The following is a 24,717-nucleotide window of genomic DNA, read 5'->3' as shown; positions in this document are numbered from 1 at the left end:
GAGGGATGTTTTGAGGCGGGAGAGAAGGATGTTGTGGTTGATGGTGTCGAAGGCTGCAGTGAAATCCAGGAGAATGAGGATGTTGAGGTGACCGGAGTCTGAGGAGATGAAGAGGTCATTGGTGACTTTCAGAAGTGCTGTTTTAGTGCTGTGCTGTGAGCGGAAACCAGATTGAAATGGCTCAAACAAATCATTGGAGGTGAGGTGAGTTTTTAGTTGTGCAGCGACGACACGTTCCAGTATTTTTGCTTGGAAGGGAAGATTTGAAATGGGCCGGAAATTGCTCATGGTCTCAGGGTCGAGTCCAGGTTTTTTGAGGATGGGGGTGACAGCAGCCAGTTTAAGTGTGTCGGGGACTGAGCCAGAGTTGAGGGACGAGTTAATTATTGTAATGATGAGTGGTGCGATGGCTGGGAGACATTCCTTGGTGAGAGTAGATGGGATGGGGTCCAGGCTACAGGTAGTGCTTCTCATTCCTTTTATGAGTGAAGAGAGCTCCAACGGGGTCACAGGGGAGAATTTAGAAAGGGGCGGTGTGGTGAGTATAGGGAGAGCAGGTGGAGAGATGGAAATAGCGGGGGCGGTGTTCAAATTGCTGTAGATTGTCAATTTTAGTATTGAAAAACGAGAGGAAAGAATTGTATTTGTCAACTATAAAGGTTTTGGAGGTGTTGTCCCTGGGTTTGAGAAGCTTGTTTAGTGTTGAGAAGAGAGCTTTAGGGTTAGAGGAACCAGAGCGTATGAGGTGTGAATAGTAGGTGGACCGGGCTGAGATGAGAGCTTCTTTGTATTGTTGAAGGTACTCAATGTGGGCTTGGAGATGGACTGTTAAACCATTTTTTTTTTGCAGAGTCTTTCAAGCCGGCGCTTACGGGATTTCATTTGGTGGAGTTCAGGAGTATACCAGGGAGCAAAGTGTTTGAAGGAGACAATTCTGGTTGTAATGGGAGCCAGCTGATCAAGACAGGAGGAGAGGGTGTTATTATAGTTGTTTACGAGAACAGAGGGATTATCAGACAGCGGGGAAGGGGAGGAAGACATGGTACTGGCAAGAGAGGCTGAAAGAGTTGCGGGGGAGATGGTTTTGAGATTTCTGAATGATATATTGCACTTGGCTTTTGGGAAGGGGATAGGGATGTCAATGTTATATGTTAGTATTATGTTCAGAGTACTTGTACAGAGTGTATGTCATGTTATATTATGTTATGCTATGGTAGTTGTTGTGTGGTGCCTTGTCCTAAGAATTTCAGTGCCCAGTCTGACCCTGTGTCATTCTGTGCATCTGACAATAAAAAGACTTGACTTGACTATCCATGGTGATAGCCAGGTGGTCGGAGATATTGAGGTTGAGGCTGGAGAGATGAGGTATTGTGAGACCAGTGGAGCAGACCAAATCCAGGATGTGACCACGGTACTACTTCGATATCGCGCTTTTCTAGGTACTCAAATACGCTTTACATAGGGCATAGACAAACAGAACATACGTAAATAGAAAGATAAACTATGGATTACTATATCTATAGTCTGCGTATTACAAGCAGTAGATGGTGATTAGCCAGCCCCCAGTTTGTAGAAAAAGACGGTAATATCTAAACCTAAAAGAACGGCTCACAGAATCTATATCAGTTGAACTGTACGCTGTATTTTGAACATGTTCCACTATCCAGCTGTGAGACAACCCTTTCTGAAGATGTTATCCATCCTCCCTTTAAAGCCACATCAAAACAAAACAGGCATTGGTCATTGCAGAAGACGGGTGTGGCAGCTGTCTCCAATTTGGCCTCGGCTGCTGGCCGGTTGTTAATCAGTCAGCTGCTCTGACTGATTGGCAATTAGTCAGCAACTGACGCTGCTCATATTAAAGTGCAGCAGATCTGGAGTTGGAGAGAAGAGTGAGCAGAGGCGCAGGCTTGCGGTCTGCTGTGCTGAGTGTGAATGAAATAAAGCATGTTCCCGAATAGAACCTCGTTGTTGGTGGCAAATCCTTCGTGCTTTGGGGGGAAACCCACGGGTGACGGCCAGAGAACCGTTACAACGGGAGTTGCTGATAACTGATTATGCAGCAGTAAACCAGCATTGGCTGGAAGTTACTTGATACATTATCATGTGTGCTTTCATCATTGGAACCAGCTTCCAATTTCAGTCCGGGAGGCAGACAGTCACCTCATTTAAGAGTAGACTTAAGACTTTCCTCTTTGACAGAGCTTATAGTTAGGGCTGAATCAGGTTCACCTGGTCCAGCCCCTTGATATGCTGCTATAGGCTTATAGCTGCTGGGGACGTTGTAGGATGCACTGAGTACCTATCTCCTCTTTTTTCTCTCCTTGGGGATGAATTGTCATCTCTCCATCACACATTACTAACTCTGCTTTCTCCCCGGAATCCTTTTGACTTCACGTCTCATAGGGTCATCGGACTCTATGAGACGGCATAGATCCTATCTGCCTGATGGATCATCGAGGTCTGGATCGTGGAATTCCTGCTACCAACTACGCCACTGCCCTGTTGAGACTCCGCCCACTGTTGAGACTCCGCCCACTCCTCCATCTGCCTGATTGATCGTGGAGGTCTCCTTCGTGGAATATGCCTACTACGAACTTTTCATACACTGTCATATTCATTGAATGTGTTTTAACTCTAAATCTGTCCTTCTGTACACATGACATCTATTGCACCTGTCCATCCTGGAGAGGGATCCTCCTCTGTTGCTCTCCTGAAGGTTTCTTCCTTTTTTTCCGCCTGAAGGGTTATTTGGGAGTTTTTCCTGATCCGATGCGAGGTTTTGGGGCAGGGATGTCTATGTGTACAGATTGTAAAGCACCCCGAGACAAATTTGTAATTTGTGAAATTGGGCTATACAAATAAACTGAATTGAATTGAATCTGGTTAAGTCAAAACCACCTGGAGCTCAACACTCTAAAAACAGTGGAGATGGATGTGGATTTCTACAGGAACGCTGCCCCACCAGCCCCCATCATCCTGTGTGATTTCCCCAAGTCACAATGTAGAGGCCTAAAGCTTCCTGGGCTCCACCATAACCCAGGACCTCAAATGGGAGCCGGAAATCATCTCCATCACTAAGAAGGTGCAGCAGTGTAAGTTCTTCCTGAATCATTGCCATCATTGAGTCCATCCTCTGCTCCTCCATCAGCATCTGATACTGCAGCCACTAACAAGGACCAGGGCAGACTGCAGTGCATCATCCGCTCTGCTGAGAGAGTGATTGGCTGCAATCTGCCGACTCCATGAAGCCTCCAGGACCCTGAAGCGGGCAAGAAAGATTGTAGCTGACGCTCTCACCCTGGACGCAATCTGTTGGAGTCTCTTCCCTCTGGCAGGAGGCTGAGGTCCATCAAGACCAGGATCTCACGCCACAAGAACAGCTTCTTTCTGGAGACAAGTTCACCAACAAAGACCAGGACCCCCACTATCTAACTCTGACGCCAATTCAATTTATAGAGCCCAATATCACAAATTAGCTTCCGAGGGCTTTACAATCCGTACACATCGGACTTCCACCTTCGCAGGACAATTTCCTTCAAACACCCATGCACATCTTTTTTTCTTTCTTATTAAAATAAACCTGCCACTTCTATATTAAAATATATACTTGTTTTGAATATATTTAGATTGTATGTTTATTGTTAAGCCCCTTCTTGTATGTTTAACGTACTTGGCAAATAAACCGTTCTGATTCACAAGGACAACTGAAGGTGATAGCTCCTTGTGAGAGTATGCTGCTTCTTAAAAGCTCAGAGAGAAAAAAGATGCACACACCTTGTTGACAGGTAGTATAAACACATAATGGATACAATGACTGGTTAATGATTACACTCAAACACCCTTTCTAGGCATGGCAGGAGTATTACTGTCATCTGAGGTTATGAGGTCATCCAAGTTAAACTTTGTAATTGCAGTCTAAATATAGTTTGTTGATATAATGTTGTGCCCAATGTTTGTTTTTACTTATTTTGACTGTCATTGCACTTAACACACACACACAAATGAGGTGTCTAAATTAATAAATTTAAAAAAAAAATCTTTTTGGCTTTCTCCTTGACCTATTTGGGACTACCGAGACCACGATCAAGACTTTGAGGGGTTGAGGCAAAGTTAAAACCCAGGCAGGGTGAGACCGGGTCCAGACCAAGACCAGAGCAGAATTCCAAACTACATGACAAAATGTTGAAAATGCAAACCGGCATTAAGCTGAAAGATCCACATTCCCAAACAAACACCCACAGCAACTGAAATAAAGATACCTCTGTATTCACACTTGCCATATGTATATACATGTGTGTATGTGTGTAAGTACAAGTGATAATAAAGAAAATCTAAAAAGGCATTGCAGAGGTGAATTTCATGTTCAAATTTGTATCTTATTTCCCATGATCTTCTCTTCAATGGCCTTCACCTTGGCCCCAAAGTGAGTATCATATTAACTAGCTGACTCTGGGTCCACTGGGGCTCAGTGGTAGATCAGGGTCATCCTTCAATCAGAGGATTGGTGGATCGATCTGCTAGCCCATGTCGATGTGTCCTTGGGCAAGACATTAACCCCAAAATGTATCGCTTAGCAGTGTCAGTAGTGTGTGAATGTTAGTTAGTCCTGATGTGCAGGTGGAACCTTTGCTCCTCCCATCAGTGAAAATTAATAGGTGTGAATGGGTGAATGGTGTCATATAGTGTTAAAGTGCTTTGAGTGAATGGAAAACCAGAAAAGCACTGTACAAGTACAGGTCCATTCATCATTTACTATGACGTGTGCGGGGTCTCGCTAAAACACTCACATTATGATTACAATGTAGCCTAATGCAAATTATCATTATAAACACATGCAGTGTGTTATAAGTACTTAAGTGACAGTACTCATTCGTTTAACTACAAATGTTTGAACAAACTTCTCATCATCTACTAACTTTTTCCAGTCGGAAACCATAGTCAGTAAGCACAACTTCCATTGCCATCGCCCATCTTTGGCTTGGTCTCTATGGCTACATCCATACGACTCCCTCTCCATTTCAACACACATATGATTTGCTTAAAGCACCAAAAACCAAAAGGAGTTTAGAAACGTGACTGAAGCTGGGGTAAGTTTGGAAACTCCGGGGTACCATATAAGTTTGCAAACGATGACGTACCCACGTTGGCTACTTGATTCAATTCAGTTTAATTTATATTGCCCAATATCACAAATTACAAATTTTACACAGCCGGCTTTACAATCTGTACAGATACGACATCCCTGACCTTTGACCTCACATCAAGAGAAAGTCCCCCTAAAAAAAGAACCCTTCATGAGAGTAACAGAAGAGGATCCCTCTCCCCGGATGGACAGAAGAATAGATGTCATGTGTACAGAAGGAATCATTACAGAGTTACAGAAAAACATTCAATGATTATGAGAGTGATTTGGTCTAAGTAGTCACAACGTGTCCTTTCCTGATCCGTCACGCCCCTATCACATGAACCTTTTTTTGAAGAAACAAACATCAGCCTTGATGTACACAACGCAAAGGAGAATAGACAGTTCCACAAGAAGAAGATATCTTGTTGACGCATTAAACTGACTGACAGCATCATTTAACTTACCTGCTGTAAATGTGGCACAGACGCCGGTTGATAGAACGATCCAATTTAAACCTGCGGAAGTCTTTCCAGATATTCTTTACAGCCGTTACGGAGAGCACCAATGCGATAGGAACCAAAGCGACCTCTGGCTGGAAGGCCTCCACCACGGGAACAAAGTTCAGAGCAGCCAGGAAGATAAAGTAGATATTGGCAAAGCGATGCAGCTGCTCAAACAGATTCTTGGGCAGGAAGGAAAAGAGAGAATATTTTGTGGTCCGGATCTTGTTGCTTTTATACAACTTCAGGAGTTGACTTAGTTCCTCATTCTCTGTCCAGGAAGGTACTACCGTCCTCTTCTTTCGGAGGTGCTCCTTGGAAGAGTGAAGACAGGACGGACAATGCAAGGTATACATTAGCCCACCGGTCACATGGATTATCCCCGTGTCGGTCTTCGTCTCCACTAATACGCCGTACCTACCTGCAACCCTTCTCCAGTTGTAATTTGCTTTCTACATACGTGCAGTTCAATCTTACGTGGAATATTTTCGCATGTCATTGACATGACAGGCAAGATGGGAATGGGAGGGATGAAGGGGTAGTTACTACCTTTGAGCTGGAATTCACTGCCACTCCTCCAAAAGCCATTCATGGTATAAACAAACTCAAGGTATAAGTTTTACAGCTGCTTCAAAAGAGAGATTGCCTAACCAGATATAAGTCAAGAAAGAGTGAGGTCATTGGTTTCCAGTCAATCCTGCCAGATCTGAGCAGTAGTCTGATTGATACATAGTGAAATTGAACATTATAGTTTGATAAATGTTCCTGATGATGTAATATTACTGCACTTTATGAAGTAAACACACTAAACAGTTATGCTAAAAATGGATCTGCTTAATGGAGGAAAGTGTTACCACACAGATGTCACAGGGGTGAGGGGTGGGTGGATGGTAGGTGCAAAAAAAAAAAAGGGACTGTATCTATCTCATTACGAGTGGACAGAACCCCACTAAACCACATCCTCAACCTTATTCTGGCGTACTGCATTGAATTGAGCGATTCCATCTATATTTAATTGAATATGACTCGGTATAACAGAAGACGTCTTTGCTAACTTTAGTCATCTCTAATCATCTGGACAATAGTGCTACATGCTTTTTCCCTCTCTAAAAACACAACAGACCGATTGCCTGGCTCTGGGAAGTGCCACTTGCAACACAATTACCAGAGGAGAACCTTTCTAATCATCTGAAGGCAGATAAAGGTCCACTCACCCACAGAACACTTGCACCACATTGTTGTTGACCTTCCTGTCAAACAAGTAGCGTCTGTAGTCTTCCAGGGCATCTTTGATGGCAATAACCGTAAGGACCACCAGCAGAGGAATCATGGTAATTTCCTTTTGAAAGGCTTCAACAACTGGCACCCAGTTCAGTAACATCAGGAACAGGAAGTAGAGGTTGGCAGCCCTACAAAAGGAAGGAAGCAAGTTAGTGTAGAAACTACAAAAAAAACTACAGATGCTGTGGAAGTACAACCAAGTGCTACCGTCATTTCCACTGGTATTATATATAAAATAATAATATTCTTTATGTTTCTCTGTCATTATATAATGCGAGCCAAGAGTCAAATTACTTTTAAGTGTTTATTAGGCCATTGCAGCAGATTTTAAAGTCTGAAGATACAAAATGAGCCGGGTTGAGAACGATACATAGCCTTGAAAGGTTTCATAATAAAAGTGATTGCAGGCTGGTCAGACTGACAGAGACTGTTAGAAAGTAGTTTTAAATCAAAAGAATGGTTTCTCTTAGTTAATCCCACAGATAGCTTGATGCCACACTGATTTAAAAAAAGCCAGGAAGTGTGTTCAACCCACAAATACAAATCTGACCTGTGGAACTGCTGGAACAGGTTCATGGGGATGAAAGTCAACAGGCTGTACTTGGTAGTGCAAATGGCATTGCACTTGTAGCTTTTGGAGATTGCTTCGGACTCCTGTCGGGGGGGCCTATGGCGAGCAAACACAGTCCTTCGCCTTCCACGGTCCCTCTGTAGAAAGCTGTGGGTGTCTAGGGAGGATTTCGTGGGTAGGCCATCGGGGGCAGAGTCCGACCTTCTTCCGGAGCTTTCTGCCAGCATCTGCCGAAAACGATGTTGCACCCAGTGGAGTCGCTCCATCTGCAGACACTCTAGCGGAGCTGTGAGAGTGGCTGCTGCCCCCTCTTTTGTGCTCCACACCGGACTTTCATAATGTCCTCATCCTGCAAAGAAAGAACATCTAAAAATACTTTCTTTCTCTCGACTATTCTTATAGGCAATTTTAAAGGATCAGGCACACTGTAACACTTTGATGTAAATTTACAGTGAAATTCTAACAGTAACATACTGTATTGTGCTATTACTGTATAATGCTGTAAAAGCAATGCATTCTGGGAGTTATAACGCTTGCTTCCATGATCCTAACGGTCAAGTGCTTCTTTTCACAGTAGTTTACTGCATACCGCTGAGAATCTTGGGAGAGTAACTATTTTGAAGTTCTCATAAATGAGTAGCCAAAGCAGAGTTTTGCAATTCCTCTGTCAATCTTGTGAGTTTCTATTTTATTGATAACGTCTTCCGTGTGTTAACATCCAAGTCACTTTAGTTTTACCACTTTAAGAAAAGTTGCGGTATTTATTTATTTTTCACCGTTGTGCGCGATCATGATCGGTCCGCTCCGGTCGCGGCAGCAGTAACCCCGTTCCTTCTCCCGTGCAAGTGGAGGAGACAGTGAGTTCATCGGTTCTCACTCGTCGCAGCAGGAGTAACCCCGTTCCTTCTCCCGTGCAAGTGAAGGAGACACCAACTTTATTAGGATATCGCTATATTTGTATTTATTTTCACCACCGCCATTTTTTGCTTGTAATGAGTGGTGCAAGTCTCGGAGAACCGACGTCTTCACCGCGGGTATTTTTTAAAGTCTTACCCCCGCCAGTTTGGGAAAGTCAACTGAATCTTCAGTCCAGACAAAAAAAGGACAACTACTAACCAACTACCTCACGGTAAGTTCACTTTCAACTTAGGCTACGTTGAACACCTTTGTTAACATGTGATTAGCTAACGTTAGTTAAGTTAGCACATGTTTCTCCATGTGGTTGGCATGCACATTAGCTAGCTAAGCAGTTAGCTGTTCTTAGCTTAGTTAATATTTAAATACTGAATACTTTTAGTAACATGTTACTAATAGTATTCAGTATTTACATGTTAACAAGGGAAGAAAGGCAGCAGTCTAGCTTATTTTTCCATTATGTTCAGTTGTCAATTTTGTGGCCACGAATGTGTTACTAAATATGCCTTTGTAAGGCATATGAAAGTTCACCAAAACACCCCCCACATCAAATTTAAATGTGCTTTTCATGGTTGTAACCGTTCATTTGGCAAAGTGTTGTCTTTAAAATGTCATGTATATAGAGATCACCCAGGTCAGAGGGAGTCAAGATTAAGTGAAGGATGTTCTGGGATAAGGACATTAACGTTGGACGTTTTATTGTCATGCCACTTCGATTTCTGTACTGTCAAGTGTGACAGTTTGTCACGTTTATTTTCTCACTTGAAGACCCACATTAAAGAGGGAAGACAAGTCATATGTCCATTCAAAAACTGTGGTAACGTGTTTACTGTGATATCCACGTTTTCATCACACTTGTCAAGAACACATAAAGGTTGTACAGTTGATGATCTTTTCAGACAGACATGGTCAGGTAGAGGTAATGGAGAGAATACTGTTGAGCAAGCAGGGTGCTCTCATGAAGAAGCTGAGGTGTGGGCTTCCAATGTTAACAATGATGACATAGAGGGAGACCAGGCAGAAGTTTTTCCTGAAAGCACAGATGAGTCACTTTTCCTAAAGAACTTGGCTTTGTTTTACCTTAAACTTCAAGCTAAGTTGTTGCTCCCATCTTCAGTTATACAGAGCATTATTGAAGATTTCCAGGCAGTGCATGATATAAGTCAGTCTCATCTGTTTCATAAACTGAGTGAAAAGTTGGCAACTTTGGGGATTCCTGATGGTGATGTTAAGAATGTATTAGATGCCTTGAAATCCGATGATCTATTTCGGCGCAACACTGGTACTCTAAAAACGGATAAAAGAAGAAAAACGTTTTTTTTAAATGAGTTTGGATATGTTGAACCAGTGCCTCTGTATCTTGGGCAGAATGAATCTGGAAAGGAATGCTTTGTTCACTATGTGCCTGTTAAAGAAACATGTCAGTCACTTCTTCAGTGTGACTCAGTCAGAGAGCAAGTTCATTCACACAAGCAGCAGATGCGGTCTTATGATAGACCAAAAGACATTTTGGAGGATGTATGGGATGGTATTAATATGGCAAGTAATCTGCTGTTTCAATCAGATGATAAGGCCTTGGGTTTGATCCTGTATCAGGATGCATTTGAAGTGGCCAACCCACTTGGCTCAGGCAAAAAGAAGCATAAAGTTCTTGCAGTGTATGTTAGTCTTGCAGATATAGCACCTCATAACAGGTCGAGTGTTGAACAAATGCAACTGGTTCTATTATGTCGGGAGCAGGATTACAAGTACTTTGGCCAAGAAAAAGTCTTCACTACACTTGTTACAGATCTCAGAGATCTAGAGGTTAATGGCATAGCCACACTCGATGGGCAGGTGAAAGGCACTCTGTGTGCTATTGCTGGAGATAATCTGGGATCACACAACATCGGTGGTTTCCTAGAAAACTTCAGCAGGAGTACTCACTTTTGCAGATTTTGTGACATAGATCGTGCAACATTTATTTCCACACCACTGGCAAGGTCCTCTCCAAGAACAGTTGAGTCCTATACAAATAATGTGCAGCAGATAATTGCAAACAACCTACACTCATCTGTTGGTATTAAATCTGATTCCAAGTTTAATGAACTTGCTTTTTTTCATGTTTGTAACCCTGGCTACTTCAAGGCCAATCCCAGCAACGATGAAGTAAAGAACGTCCTCTCACAAGAAAACGGTATTACATTCCCCTATATTCTGGATCTACTGATGGCACACTTCAAAGAGCAGAGAGATGCCCTCATCTTGCAGGCAGATGTGAGTATAACTGATGTAGTCAACTTTATTCCAGATAAGCCTTTAAAAGTATTTCAATATCTTTTAAAATAATTTTCTTAAAAGAGAAATTGATGGCAGCCATAGTTAAAACAATGCTAAATTGTATTAACATGAACTTATAACTGCAATGATATTGTTGTCTCCTATAAAGGTGTCAGACACAGCAGCAACTGTGAAGACATCCCTTGCCCTCCCCGATAGCCCTCGGTTGATCATTCTAGGTAAGCACTAAGCCCCTCAGTTATAGTGAGTTCAGTTGTGGTGAGTTTTTCTTTCATATTTTATATAATACACACACCTTTACATTTCTGTAAATATATACTAATTCATAAATAGCTTAGAAATATCTTGGATAAATGACTACACAAATTTAAATAGTTAATAAACAGTTGAGTCTCTATAATACAGACACAGTAGGCTATATAATAATATTGTCTCTGCCATGTCAGTAGTTTTCTTGTGTTTCTCCATTTTTCTCCACTGATTAAGGTCTCTTTATAGCTTTTAAAATTGTAAATAGTTTGGTGATTATTTATCTATAGATGTCTCTATTTAGGGACAGTCACTAAGTTGCATGCAACTGTATGTGCATTGCAGAGACATCAACAGGCCAAGTAGCATTCCGCACTGAATTAAAAATCCTGATATCTATCGGAAGCTTACATTGTTTAAAAAATCTTTTCAAATATCAGTTGGAAATGTCGGTACAATACAGAAAAGATATAGCAGTATGTTGCCACTTCATTATATTTCAAATGGTAAATTTGACATTCAGCCTAACACTTTGCATTTTGTTTAAGGTCCAATGATTCCTGACCAGCGTTGGATGGTTAGCATCGAGGGCCACGTGGTGCTTGAAGGAGCAACGTTTGTTTTGGGGCTTGCTGTTGTCTTCGCATGCTACTACAACTTCAACCTCCAATATCAGGATCTGGCTGCCTGCACACTTGAATTCATACAGAGGTAAGTTTGAATCCCATATCAAGTCATTCGTTTCAGGTGTTCGGCCTTACAGCCCTCCATGCATTTATCTTTATGTGATAGATATAGTATCTTCAGGATGCAAGCTTGATAGTTCAATTGTTTAAAGGACATGGACTTCAATCAGAGAACAGAGCACATAAAGTTAATTCCAAAAGAGATTTATCTTTGGTTCTAAAATAAACAGAAATACACATTCAACTTCAGTGGTTATCAGATTTATTGGGGCTAGATACCCCTTGCAGGGTAGAAAAAATAGCAAAAGACCCCCTAATTATCGTAACACCGGTTAAGCTTACGCTTACTAGCATTTGTACTCATAGATGCCATTGGAATTATTTGCATTCTCATGCTTTTCAATCTAAATGCTTCAGATCTGTTTCATAGTGATAAACATAACACAATCTCATATTTAATCAGAGGTGCTTTGTAATAATATTTTGCATGTTACTGTAATAAAGACGTGTACTTATGTACAAGAAAAAAAAACTGAATTTGCACATTCCAAAGATGTGATGCATATAAAACTAAATATAGCAAAATGTTCCCATATATCTACTCTAATATGTATTATAAACATAAAGTAGGAAAAAGAATGATTATGCTAACAATATGTGGTGGCCATTAACAATAGTTTAGAAGTGGTTTGACTTTCTTTTTGTTTTACCTTGTCATGCTCGCCAGAAGCTGTGTTGGGATTAACCCAGAGAGAGGGACAAAGGCACGTCAGGGAAAGGTGACCAGCAAGAAGAGCGGGCGAATGGTCCAAAAGAAAGCGACATCCCTGAATCCGCATGTGTGCACCCTCTTGAGGAAGCTCATGGACTTCGAGTGGGACTTTGTATGAGTTTATCACTACCCTGACTCTGTCCATGGAGTTCAGATGAGTACACATACACACGCACGCACACATGCACACACACTCACACACACCCACACAGACGCACACACCCACACCCACATCCTTCTATGTATGGGTCTCACTTCTTCACATTGTCCATGGAGTTCAGATGAGTACACATACACACGCACGCACACATGCACACACACTCACACACACCCACACAGACGCACACACCCACACCCACATCCTTCTATGTATGGGTCTCACTTCTTCACATTGTCCATGGAGTTCAGATGAGTACACATACACACGCACGCACACATGCACACACACACACACACACACACACAAACACACTCACACAGACGCACACACCCACACCCACATCCTTCTATGTATGGGTCTCACTTCTTCACATTGTCCATGAAGTTCAGATGAGTACACATATACACACTCACTAATCCTTCATATCTATGGATGTGTCTCACTCATTCACATTGCTATTTGTATTTGTAAGGGCTATTTTTGTTTTATTTGTATCTATTATCTTAACAATGTCCAACCAGACATTATTTCTGTTAAATTTTGAAGTTAGCGCACAATATTGTTCAACAGCATAGATCTGTCAAGTAAAAAACTCTAGCGTACTGGGGAGGCTCTTTCCTTTTGAAACATAACACTATTGTCTCAGTCTGTAAAGTACAATGCACAACGTACAAATACACACACATAAAAAAATTCATTCACACCAGTATTTATATGTGTAATAGCTATTTTGTGTTTTGGGCTAGCACACAGTATTGTTCAATAGTCAGTATTGTTCTGTTAAGTAAAACCCCCTAGCGTAATGGGGAGGCTTTTGAAACATTAGTATTTACTCAGTTCATCAAGTACACATTTTGTCCGATAACCATGCACTCACTAGGAAAAACACACTCACACATGCAACTTATCTATACCATTTTGATTTCTAAGGGCTAGAATATTTGAATCAGTTATTTGGATGCTATTTTATGTCAAGGCTATTCTAATAAACAAGAATATTATGAATATGTCCTATTGTCTTATTTATTGCAAATTGTTCTTTTTCATGCTTGTTAATTTGACAGATGCTTCCGCTACAGTTTCCTAAATGTTTTGGGGTAAAGAGCTAACACTAAAAGTCCTGTTATTTTACGAATTCATTTAGCAAATTACTTTACATTTTGATTACAAGTTACTGTATTTCCATATTACTGTACATTTTACAGTAACTTACAGGCGAAACTGCTGCCAGTAATTTACTGTAATTTTGAATTATTACAGTAAATTACAGTAGCAAAAGAATACAGCAAGCTGCTGTATTCTTTTGATACAGTAGAGATACTGTAAAACTACAGTAATTTACTGGCAGCAGTTTCGCCTGTAAGTTACTGTAGTTTTACAGTGAAAAGTTTTACAGTGCAGGTGTTATTCTATGAATTTTAAATAGAAATCCCATGAAAAGACCCACACCAACAATGTGTTGAGAGACAGAACATTCAACAGTTTCTGATACCATGTTAGTGAGGAGTTCAATACTTTGTAATACAAATATAGATGTTTTCGGGACTACTTTCAGAGGTGGAATAAAATACATGTTTTCTTCTGAGTATTTGGAGCAGCAGGATGGTGTTCCCCAATGTGACTCAATTATGTGGTTTTTAATAACAATGGGTGTCTATGGCTCAGAGGAAGATGCATCAGGCTTTGATGCACACAAAATACTTGTTGGTAGCAAAAGATAGAAAGACAAAAGGAAGAAAACAGAGAAGCTATGTGGAATGAGCCAAGGGAGGGTAAGGTGCAGGGTAGAGTCATGTAGTGAAGTTTAGGGTGCAGGGGTGAGTCATGTAGTGGAGGGTAGAGGGCAGGGTAGAGTCATGTAGTTGAGGGTAGGGGGCAGAGTAGAGTCATGTAGTGGAGGGTAGGGTGCAGGGTAGAGTCATGTAGTGGAGGGTAGGGTGCAGGGTATAGTCATGTAGTGGAGGGTAGGGTGCAGGGTAGAGTCATGTAGTGGAGGGTAGGGTGCAGGGTAGAGTCATGTAGTGGAGGGTAGGGTGCAGGGTAGAGTCATGTAGTGGAGGGTAGGGTGCAGGGTAGTCATGTAGTAGAGGGTAGGGGGCAGAGTAGTCATGTAGTGGAGGGTAGGGTGCAGGGTAGAGTCATGTAGTGGAGGGTAGGGTGCAGGGTAGAGTCATGTAGTGGAGGGTAGTGGGCAGGGGTGAGACATGTATAGTGTAGGGTAGGGGGCAGGGGTGAGTTATGTCGTGGAGGGTAGGGGGCAGGGGTGAGTCGTGTAGTGGAGGGTAGGGGGCAGGGGTGAGTCATGTAGTGGAGGGTATGGTGCAGGGTAGAGTCATGTAGTGGAGGGTAGGGGGCAGGGGTGAGTCGTGTAGTGGAGGGTAGGGGGCAGGGGTGAGTCATGTAGTGGAGGGTAGGGTGCAGGGTAGAGTCATGTAGTGGAGGGTAGTGGGCAGGGGTGAGACATGTATAGTGTAGGGTAGGGGCAGGGGGAGTCATCTAGTGGAGGGTAGGGGGCAGGGGTGAGTCGTGTAGTGGAGGGTAGGGGGCAGGGGTGAGTCATGTAGTGGAGGGTAGGGGGCAGGGGTGAGTCATGTAGTGGAGGGTAGGGGGCAGGGGTGAGTCATGTAGTGGAGGGTAGGGGGCAGGGGTGAGTCATGTAGTGGAGGGTAGGGGGCAGGGGTGAGTCGTGTAGTGGAGGGTAGGGGGCAGGGGTGAGTCATGGAGTGGAGGGTAGATGGCAGGAATTTGCAGGTGAAGTTTGAAGAGGTGGGTTTCGAGTTAGGAGGGCTTGATTGAATGATGAAAGGGTGGGCGTCTGATGGATGTGGATGGGGAGAGCGTTCCAAAGGAGGGATGGGGCAATGGGTTGGGGCGAGGAGGGGGAGAGGTCTGAAAGGTAGGGAGGGGCCAGGTTGTTTAGGGCTTTGTAGATGGTGAGTAATATTTTAAAGTCTATTCTGTATTTGACCAGGAGTCGGGTGGAAGTGAGCAGTCGAGCGCCAGAGTTCTGAACATCCTGTTTGAAGTTTGAGGATTTTGTTGGGAGAGCCATAGAAGATGCTGTTGCCGTAGTCAAGTCTGGAGGTTCATCCATGCCCTCATGGCATGGATGAACATTTTAGTAGAGGCAGAGGACAGGGAGGGCCAGAGGCCTGGAATGTTTTTGAGGTGAAGGAAGACAGTTTTGGTGATGTGGTTGCCAAAGAGAAGGTGGGGTCGAAGATGATACAGAGGTTGTGGATGGGTGGAGGGGGTTATGATAGAGCCATCATTGTTGAGAGAGAAGGTCTGGGCTAAGCAGGTGAGGGAGTTAGGGCTGATGAGTATTTCAGATTTATTGCAGTTGAGTTTGAGAAAATTCTGTCGCACCAATGATTTTATATCAGTGAGACAGATGGTGAGAGTGGAGTGGGTTACTGAGGTGATGGTCTTGGAAGAGAAGTAGTCTTGGGTGTCGTCAACGTAGCAGTGGAAGTGGAGACCATGACGACGGATGATTTGTCCAAGGGGAAGGATGTAAATGATAAAGAGGAGGGGACCAAGCACAGAACCTTGGGGGACACCTTGGGTGACTGAGGAGGTGGCAGATTTACAGTTGTTTATGCCAATAAATTTATGTCGGTCTGCGAGATATGAGGTGAAACAGGAAAGGGCAATGCCAGTTATGCCAAGGGAGTACTGGAGACGTGAGAGGGGGATGGAGTGGTTGATGGTGTCGAAGGAGTCGCTGAGGTCAAGGATGAGGAAGCCAGAGTCAGCAGATATATAGATACATATACACACATACATATATATATATATATATACCAAGTTTTTTCAGCATGGTGGTGACAGCTGCTTGCTTGAGTGTGGGGGGTATGAGACCAGTAAAGAGTTGATGATGTTTGGTTAGTAGCTCAGTACCGTAACGTAGATTGCAAGTCTTGCATTGATAAAAGTAGGCCTAATAACAACAAATGATATATTAGGGAACCATGTTGCTAACAGGTAGGCTACTTGCCATCATAGCAGGTCAGTGTAATGAAACCAGCGGTGTTATATGCAGTGATGCTTCTTTTGCGTGTAAAAGTATTTACAATTATTTATATTTATATTTTTGGCTCTCCAGCTTCGACAGTGACCGTCAGACCTGTGTAGTTCCTCCACCTGGTTTTAAATTAGCTTTCTTTGTTAAGGTGACAAAGAAAGCTAATTTAAAACCAGGTGGAGGAACGACACAGGTCTGACAGGTCTGACAGTACTGCATTATGCTTCCTCTGTGGAATCACCATGGTTCAGGTGAAAAACAAAAGTCATGTGAAAACAATATTTGTATAAGATCTGTTCCATTAATAAATACAAATTCCTCAAATGTATTTTATTTATTGAAATGAATGCATTGTTTAAGCACAATTTCATAAACAGTACTTGTGTATATGTATTGAGAAATAAAGAACCTAGAAAAAATCTAAAACACAGCTCCGCTCGCACGAGTTCCCAGAATGATACACAATATATACATATATTGATGTATTTTCCGCGACAAGAAGTCAGCCCTAGAGAAGCTGTTGGAGAATGAGGACCGAGATCTTCTCCAGGCAACGACCACTAAAGAAACTGTGCCCTCTCCATCGCTGAACAGGTTGAGAAAGAGATTGAAATCTACACAAGTCTGCCTTCAACCCCATCAGGCAAAGACCCTGCAGCCTGGTGGTGGATGCAGCGTATCGCCTGCACTTTCAGACACATACCTGTGTGTACAGGCCTCATCGACACCATCTGAGAGGGGTTTCTCCTGTGCAGGACATGCAATTAAATCAGGAGAGGCGTCATGCTTTGCCAGAGAAGTGAAACATGCCTATATATCTGCAAAATAAATACAGAAGTTTAAAGCTGTATACAGAGTGTGTGTGTTTTGTATTTCTTTATACTGTAAACTGGTGCTATTGTTCATAGTTTGCATATATATACACTACATATATACTGAATTGTATGAATAATGTATGAATTGTATGAATAATGTCAGCACCCCACCAATTCACACACTGATGACAGGGGCGACCATGCAAGGTTGGGGTTAAGCCTCTTGCCCAAGGACACGGACTAAAGGAGCCCAAGATCAAAGTGATTGAAGGGCGACCCAGATATAAGGTCATGGTGAAAAGCAATGATGATCTCTTGAGTGTTATGGTGCACGAAGACCTCGTCTGACCCGAGTTAAAGTTGTTCTAACACGCCCACAGAACTAATTCATATTCGACTGTGATGTTCTCCTTAGTCCTTTAGCTTATTATTCACCATGAGTGACATAAATAAACACCTCCATTCACGTCTCTTCCTGAAAGCGAGCCAAGGGAGAGTGTTGCCTTCAGGGCAGAACCGGTTTATTTTTCTCACACCGAACAGAGAGGCTTTGTAATCGAAACTCGAGGAGCGAACTAGTCCCGTGTGCCAGGCCCAGTTTAAAGAGAAATGGTGAAAGACAGCACTTACCCTGCTGGTTGTTTCCACGCGCTGTCTTGGAGTGAAGCGACAGCGGCTACCGTGTGGCTACCGTCACATCTGTGTCTGTACACCGAGAGCCAGCCTGCGGCGCGAAGCACCGTATGCGGTCATAGCAGTTATCAACAGGCTGCGAGACGTTCATCAACAAAACAACCTTCTCACAGACGTACCCTGGTACCGACTGTCACGCGCAGCACATTATTCGATCCACTACCTTTCTACGCGCATACTTAGAAGCCAGTGGAGACGACGAAGGGCATTTCCCCGAATGATTTGAACGCAGCACACTAACACGTGACTGACATCAGCTTATCGGCAGGCGGAACCAACACGGAAACATGGCGGTCTCACTGAACAGATTGCCTGTCACAGAATGTCTAAAAGTAAGTACCAAACGCAGTACTGACAAATTATGTGACTCGTGTACTTTTCTAAGTGCCTAAAGAGACGCAGCAGGTGGCGGCTCCTCTCCGGACATGAAGATAGGACATACCTCGATGAGTGAATAGTAGCGAGGTAACAGTTACCTCGCTACTATGCAATACACAGTGTTTCACGAACGTTCGTGCACATCGTGAATGTAAATGAACGTGTGTGTGCAAGTGCGTTGTGTTTAATTTTGCCCTTTGGTAAACATGTCCAGTGGTGTATCATGTCTGTCGGGTTTAAAACCATGTAGCCTGAACATGAAGGACCCGGTGCCTGTATACTTCATAGCCACAGTTTAAATGCTAGCTTTTGCACAACGTTTTTCTCATAACTGCATTGAAAAAATAAAAAAATGGATGAAATAAAATGAGCCAGGGAATAGCTTTGTCCTCTCTACCGAATACCAAAGTCCACTCCTCACAGTATTGCCTGCTGTGCAGCTCTGTCACAAGGTGGTGGATGGGCTGTGTGGGCGGGCGCCTCCGTGCAGGGCGGACTACAGCGCCCCCTGGAGCCCGGAGGACTGGCTGCAGCTGCTCAGCTCTCTCACAGCCCTCTTCCGCCTGGCAGTGGGGAACAACAGCTCTGATGAAGAGGTGAGAGCTGCAGGACATAACGGACTGTTTAGAATAGAGAAGTAAAGAGAGCTTCCTTTAATCATTGCATTATATGAGGTTATTACCCACATTGTTGCTTTATTATTGCATTATAGGTTTTAAATGCAATGTTATATCACAGCTTTCTGTATATAGAATCAGAATTGTTTATTTGTACATTGAACATACGAGGAAGTTTACTCTGTGAAAGGTGCATAACAATAAACAGGCATAGAATGCAATATAATAAAAACATTAAAAATACTACAATAATAGAGAAATAAAAAATAAAAGTGGCAAGTGTATTTTAATATGAAAAGAAGAATGCAATTGTGTTGAAGGAAATTGCCCTGGGGAGGCGGGAGGCAGAATCAGTCAGGGTCCTGGAAGTGAAAAAGTCACATACCACAAATCACAGAACACATTTTTAAATAGGATTAGTAATACATAAATCTTGTCCTTCTGAAAAGTATGCAACAGAATAGGAAATGTACATCATTTTGAGGGGGCCATTTCTGCCCCCACTGACCGAAATCCAGGGGCATTTTAAATGAACTTGGAGGTCTTTTTTGAAACTTATGAAATAACATTTAACCTTTGTTCAAAAATAAGAATATATACTTATTTAGGCTTATAGTATATGAGCAATTGTCATAACAATGGCAATAATAAGACTATTAGGCAATAATAAGACTATTAGGCAGTAGTCTACAGATGCAAAGTGTTTTCTTAGATAATTTTGAAAAGAAATCATATTAAATTTTATTCTTATTTATTTGTCGGTATTTATTGTTGTTCCATTTTTCTAAACAACTATTAACAATTATAACGTATTACTTTATTTTATAATAAAAAAATATATTTATTGATTTGTGTTGTGTACCTACCTAGTACAGGCAATACATATAGGACACACAAAACAAAGAACAAAAACAAAACGCTATTAAATTATTGAAATTATGGAGGCATTTTTTGCCCCTCTCCTCGTGGTATCAGGGGCAAAATTATATTTCTTAGAGGCAGTTGTGCCCTTTGCCCTGGTGTATTTCCGGCACCGTTATGCACTCAAAACTTGATTATTTAGCATTAATTACTGCTTCAATGTGCCGGCATGGAGGCGATTATGTCACTGCTGAGGTGTTATGGAAGCGAGAGGTTTGGAAACTACGAGTAGCCTGCAGGAAGTAACTGTTTCCTCGACTTCCTGTTCATTCATTGAAGGCAGCTGAAAACTGTCCGAGCAGCGGTTCGTCTCCAACGAGCCTCATGCCGTGTAGTGACGCTCTGTGCTGATGTGGACAGGTGCTGGCGGGGTTGGCAGACGTGGGCAGCAGCCACGCTACGTCGGTGCTGAGCGTGTTGGCAGCCAGGCGGGAAGAGATCCGCGACGCGTTGCTGGACAGAACCATCTCCATCTCCTCCACCACTCTGCAGGACTTTGACTGGCAGCTGAAGGTGACTGAATGCCTCCCTTGTTATGTCTCAAGTGTTCCAAGTGTAAACGCCGTAATTGGATCTGGCATTATATTGTAAAGTTCCTGAAAGCATCGGCACACGTATCTCTTCTGCAAACACACAGTTCAAACCCCTGGTGAAAGCTTGTGGTGCTCTGAGGAAACGATGCAGAATATTAAACCACACAGGACAAAAACTTATCCCCCTGAAGGGGAAATATCACGAAGCATCACATGAGGAAAATGAGCTTACTATTAACATCTTGAAATCTTAAGACATGTTCATCTTTGACCGAGAGGCCTAACATAACGGGTACATTTAAAACGCATTCCCATATACAATCACAAATACAAAACAAACCCCAAAATGAATATGGGCCCGTGAAAGGGTTTTTCCTGATTCGATGTGAGGTCAAAGGTCAGGGATGTCAAGCCCTCTGAGGCAAAAAAAATATTTTGGCATAGAAAAAATAAACAATTGAATATAAAAGGTCCAACTTATGAATTCAGGTTATCTTTGGTTCATTTGTTGAATATCAATAATGCCCGTTGATAACAAGATCTGGTCGCCAAAAGGTTTTTGAACATAATTATTCACATTAATGGAATTGTATTATCACCATATTCAGTTTGAGACACTGATATTTATCAGAAGTTAATAAGTTCACAGAAACTGTTAAACAATGTGTGCAGGCTGCATCACTGATTGGTCAAATAGCTGAATTCAGCATTCAGTTGAATTCAGGCTGCATCATGTGTGGCTACCTACACAGACGACCTTGGGAAGTCATACTTAGAACAGTGTACAATATATTCTCCTGTTCCTGCAGCATTCTGTATTAACATCCTCTCTTCCACTTCCTCTTCCTGTCCCCTGTCTCCTCTCCTCCAGTTGGCTCTGTCCAGTGATAAGATCTCATCTCTCCACACTCCTCTGCTCAGTCTCATCCTGGATGTGAGGGAGAACAGAGCCCTCCAGTCTGTCGCCATGGAGATGGACCGAGAGGAGTTAAACACACTCATCGCTTCACTAGAGGCGGCTAATAAGGTACACACACACACACACACACAAACACACTAAATACTTAATTAGTGTGGTGTTGTCTTCACATTACACTCGTATGACATCATGGTGTGATAGTTGAAAACATTCCTCAGATGTCATTAAACACTGCAGTAATACTCCTCAACACTTTGATGTGTAGCTAAGAGGTATGAGGTCCCACTCTGATTGGTTTCTGAAAACCAAACGGCAGTCCATGGTAAGGTAATCGTTAGACTACGGTCAAGGGCGAACATGAATAAATTAACAAGTAGATGTTCATTCTGGTATTATCATCTCATCAAATAAACACCTGCTACATGTTCCACATTCATGGAGAGTCAACACTAGGGAGCAGTGTTCCAGCACACAGCCAGAGCCCAACATGGGATGTGTGCTCTGCTTAGCTGCATCAAGAAATAACTACAGTATACTTGATATTAAATCTTTATAGCTTTGTGTTCCTGCCTTAAAACAAATGATGTAACACACACACACACACACAATTCAATTCAGTTTATTTGTATAGCCCAATTTCACAAATTACAAATTTGTCTCGGAGTGCTTTACAATCTGTACACAGACATCCCTGCCCCAAAACCTCACATCGGATCAGGAAAAACTCCCAAATAACCCTTCAGGGGGAAAAAGGGAAGAAACCTTCAGGAGAGCAACAGAGGAGGATCCCTCTCCAGGATGGACAGGTGCAATAGTGCAAGGAGTGGGCGGAGTCTCAACAGTGGGCGGAGTTTCAACAGGACAGCGGCGTCGTCGGTAGCAGGAATTCCACGACCCAGACCTCGACGATCCATCAGGCAGATAGGATCTATGTCGTCTCATAGGGTCCGATGACCCCATGAGACGTGAAGTCAAAAGGACTCCGGGGAGAAAGCAGAGTTAGTAACATGTGATTGAGAGATGAAAAGTCATCCCTAAGGAGAGAAAAAAGAGGAGATAGGTACTCAGTGCATCCTAAAACGTCCCCCGGCAGCTATAAGCCTATAGCAGCATATCAAGGGGCTGGACCAGGGCAAACCTGATTCAGCCCTAACTATAAGCTCTGTCAAAGAGGAAGGTCTTAAGTCTACTCTTAAACGAGGTGACTGTGTCTGCCTCCCGGACTGAAATTGGAAGCTGGTTCCATAAAAGAGGAGCTTGATAACAAAAGGCTCTGGCTCCCATTCTACTTTTTAAGACTCTAGGAACTACAAGTAGTCCCGCATTTAGTGAGCGCAGCTCTCTAGTGGGCAATATGGTACTACAAGCTCCTTAAGATATGATGGAGCATCACCAATCAAGGCTTTGTACGTTAAGAGAAGAATTTTAAAAGTGATTCTTGATTTTACTGGGAGCCAGTGCAGAGCAGCTAGTGCAGGAGTGATATGATCTCTTTTCTTAGTTTTAGTGAGAATACGAGCTGCAGCATTCTGGATCAACTGGAGGGACCTAAGAGACTTATTAGAGCAGCCTGATAATAAGGAGTTGCAATAATCCAGTCTCGAAGTAACGAACGCGTGAACCAATTTATCAGCATCTTTTTGAGACAAGATGTGCCTGATTTTTGAAATATTACGTAGATGAAAGAATGCAGTCCTTGAGATTTGCTTTACGTGGACAAGTTCTGATCAAAGACACACACACACACACACACACACGCGCAATGTATTAACACTCCATTATCCATCCATACCGCTTATCCTCATTAGGGTCGCGGATGAAAACTGTTCAGGAAATCACCTTTTCATACTGAAAAAAACCCATTATATTTTGGAGGTGTTTTGAAGAGGTCTTCTGTAGGAACTAGTGAGCTTTGAGCTCAGTACCACACACTGAAGTCAGAAAGTATTAAGTACATAGTTTGGGTCTTTGATGTGATTCATTGTCAATAAAAACAATTCAGAATAACAATTTCTCTTTTTAAGCTGTAATAATTACAACTATAAATTAGTCTTGTGTCAACTTTTGCAGCTGTTGTCCAGACTGTTGACCATCTGTAGATCATGTAGCTATGACATCTATTTAGTGTCTCTGATTGGATCCCAGCGGTAAGCATCTGGACCTGATCAGTCAAATGAAATGCTCAGTATTGATATGGATTTCTTGTCTTGCAGGTGGTGCTGCAGTTGAAATGATGGAAAGACTTTGGACCGCCATGATTATTCCACGAAGCACAGAGGACGCACGTGTTGGAGACAGTTCTGTCCTTCAGTCGTGTAAATGAGCACGAGAACTTTCTACATATATTAAGTAGTTTGGCAGCTGTCAGACTTTTATTTTTTATTAAAACAACTACACTTCTTTTGTTAGTTTTCTCACTTCCGATGAAAATGACGCCACGCTGCTCGTATTGTACTACAACTGATTGTAAGGGAGCATCTTTGTTATCGGTAACTAACCAACCATCACACTGGTCTATGTGGTAAAGCCTTTGAGCAAGCATTCAGGAAGAGAATCTAACGGTAACCAACAAACATGTCATGTGGGTTCCGACTAACCGGTCAGCTCCCAGCTGGATACCAGGAAGGCCCGATCCTCCACCCCCCCAGAGATGGGAGCTGAACCAGAACCCCCCCACCCAGCTTCTGAACCTGTGGAGACAATGACCTTCTAAGTCTGCAGTGCTGGCCCGGGTCCAAGCTTTGATAGTTGAACCTTTCTTGGAGAGATGATCTTATAGTGTGCTAGCCACTCGTCGGCCTCAACGACAGCACTTTCACTGCAGTGAGGAAAAGAACGCAAACATCCGAGGGTGATGAAGAGGGGTCATTTACACAACGAAGACGAAAAAAGACCAATCGGTGTTTCTAGAAGGTGAGAATGAGTCTTCTGTAAATGGGCACCTCCCAATCATGTGAGATGACGTGCCTGGCATGAAGCCTCGGGCACCGTCGTCTGACAGCAAGAGGGACATGCAAATACAAACTAAACAGTGGATTTCCCTACGGCAAGGAACACCTGGAAGGAAGTAAAGTCCTCAATAACCTACAATACGGCAGCGAGCTTTGGAATAGTCTGACGAAGTTAGTTATTTACAGACCTGGAAAAGTCCTTGGAAAAAAATTAAATCCTAAAAGTTTTGGAAAAGTCATGGATATATGTTTTATTCATATGGTCATTTATGCAGTTTGATTAAAAGAATAAACATTTCTATCAATATTTATTCTTTTAAT

The 24,717-nt window shown here is 42.6% G+C and overlaps 2 protein-coding genes and 1 long non-coding RNA gene across 8 annotated transcripts in view; 2 read left to right on the top strand and 1 right to left on the bottom strand.

Annotated features, from left to right (window-relative positions):
* atp10d (ATPase phospholipid transporting 10D) overlaps positions 1-18,235 on the bottom strand; it is a 56,457-nt gene extending 38,222 nt beyond the window's left edge. Inside the window, exons 1-4 of one of the 6 annotated variants that reach the window (XM_056425836.1) lie at positions 18,015-18,230; positions 17,273-17,316; positions 7,460-7,829; positions 6,843-7,037 (exon numbers count right to left, since the gene is read on the bottom strand). In XM_056425836.1, coding sequence (XP_056281811.1) covers positions 6,843-7,037; positions 7,460-7,746 — 482 coding nt within the window. In that variant the 5' untranslated portion in view covers positions 7,747-7,829; positions 17,273-17,316; positions 18,015-18,230. Of the gene's footprint in view, positions 1-6,842; positions 7,038-7,459; positions 7,830-17,272; positions 17,317-18,014 lie in introns of all 6 variants that reach the window. The other 5 variants (XM_056425840.1, XM_056425839.1, XM_056425838.1 and 2 more) reach the window with 5 other exon arrangements.
* Positions 10,529-11,524, top strand: LOC130201149 (uncharacterized). Its single transcript, XR_008833139.1, has 3 exons — positions 10,529-10,651; positions 10,824-10,893; positions 11,473-11,524. It is a non-coding gene; the product is annotated as an uncharacterized LOC130201149 (long non-coding RNA).
* Positions 18,236-18,312: 77 nt separating the features above from the next.
* commd8 (COMM domain containing 8) lies at positions 18,313-23,846 on the top strand. Its single transcript, XM_056425869.1, has 5 exons — positions 18,313-18,409; positions 18,896-19,051; positions 20,354-20,506; positions 21,398-21,553; positions 23,659-23,846. Exons 1-5 carry the CDS (start codon positions 18,365-18,367, stop codon positions 23,677-23,679), a joined length of 531 nt encoding a protein of 176 aa, XP_056281844.1. The 5' UTR covers positions 18,313-18,364; the 3' UTR covers positions 23,680-23,846.
* The last annotated feature ends 871 nt before the right edge of the window (positions 23,847-24,717 follow it).

The sequence above is a fragment of the Pseudoliparis swirei genome, chromosome 11, assembly GCF_029220125.1.
Source record: "Pseudoliparis swirei isolate HS2019 ecotype Mariana Trench chromosome 11, NWPU_hadal_v1, whole genome shotgun sequence".
NCBI lineage: Eukaryota > Metazoa > Chordata > Actinopteri > Perciformes > Liparidae > Pseudoliparis > Pseudoliparis swirei.
The sequence above is the reverse complement of the archived record's forward strand: the minus strand, read 5'-3'. Positions and strand labels throughout refer to the sequence as shown.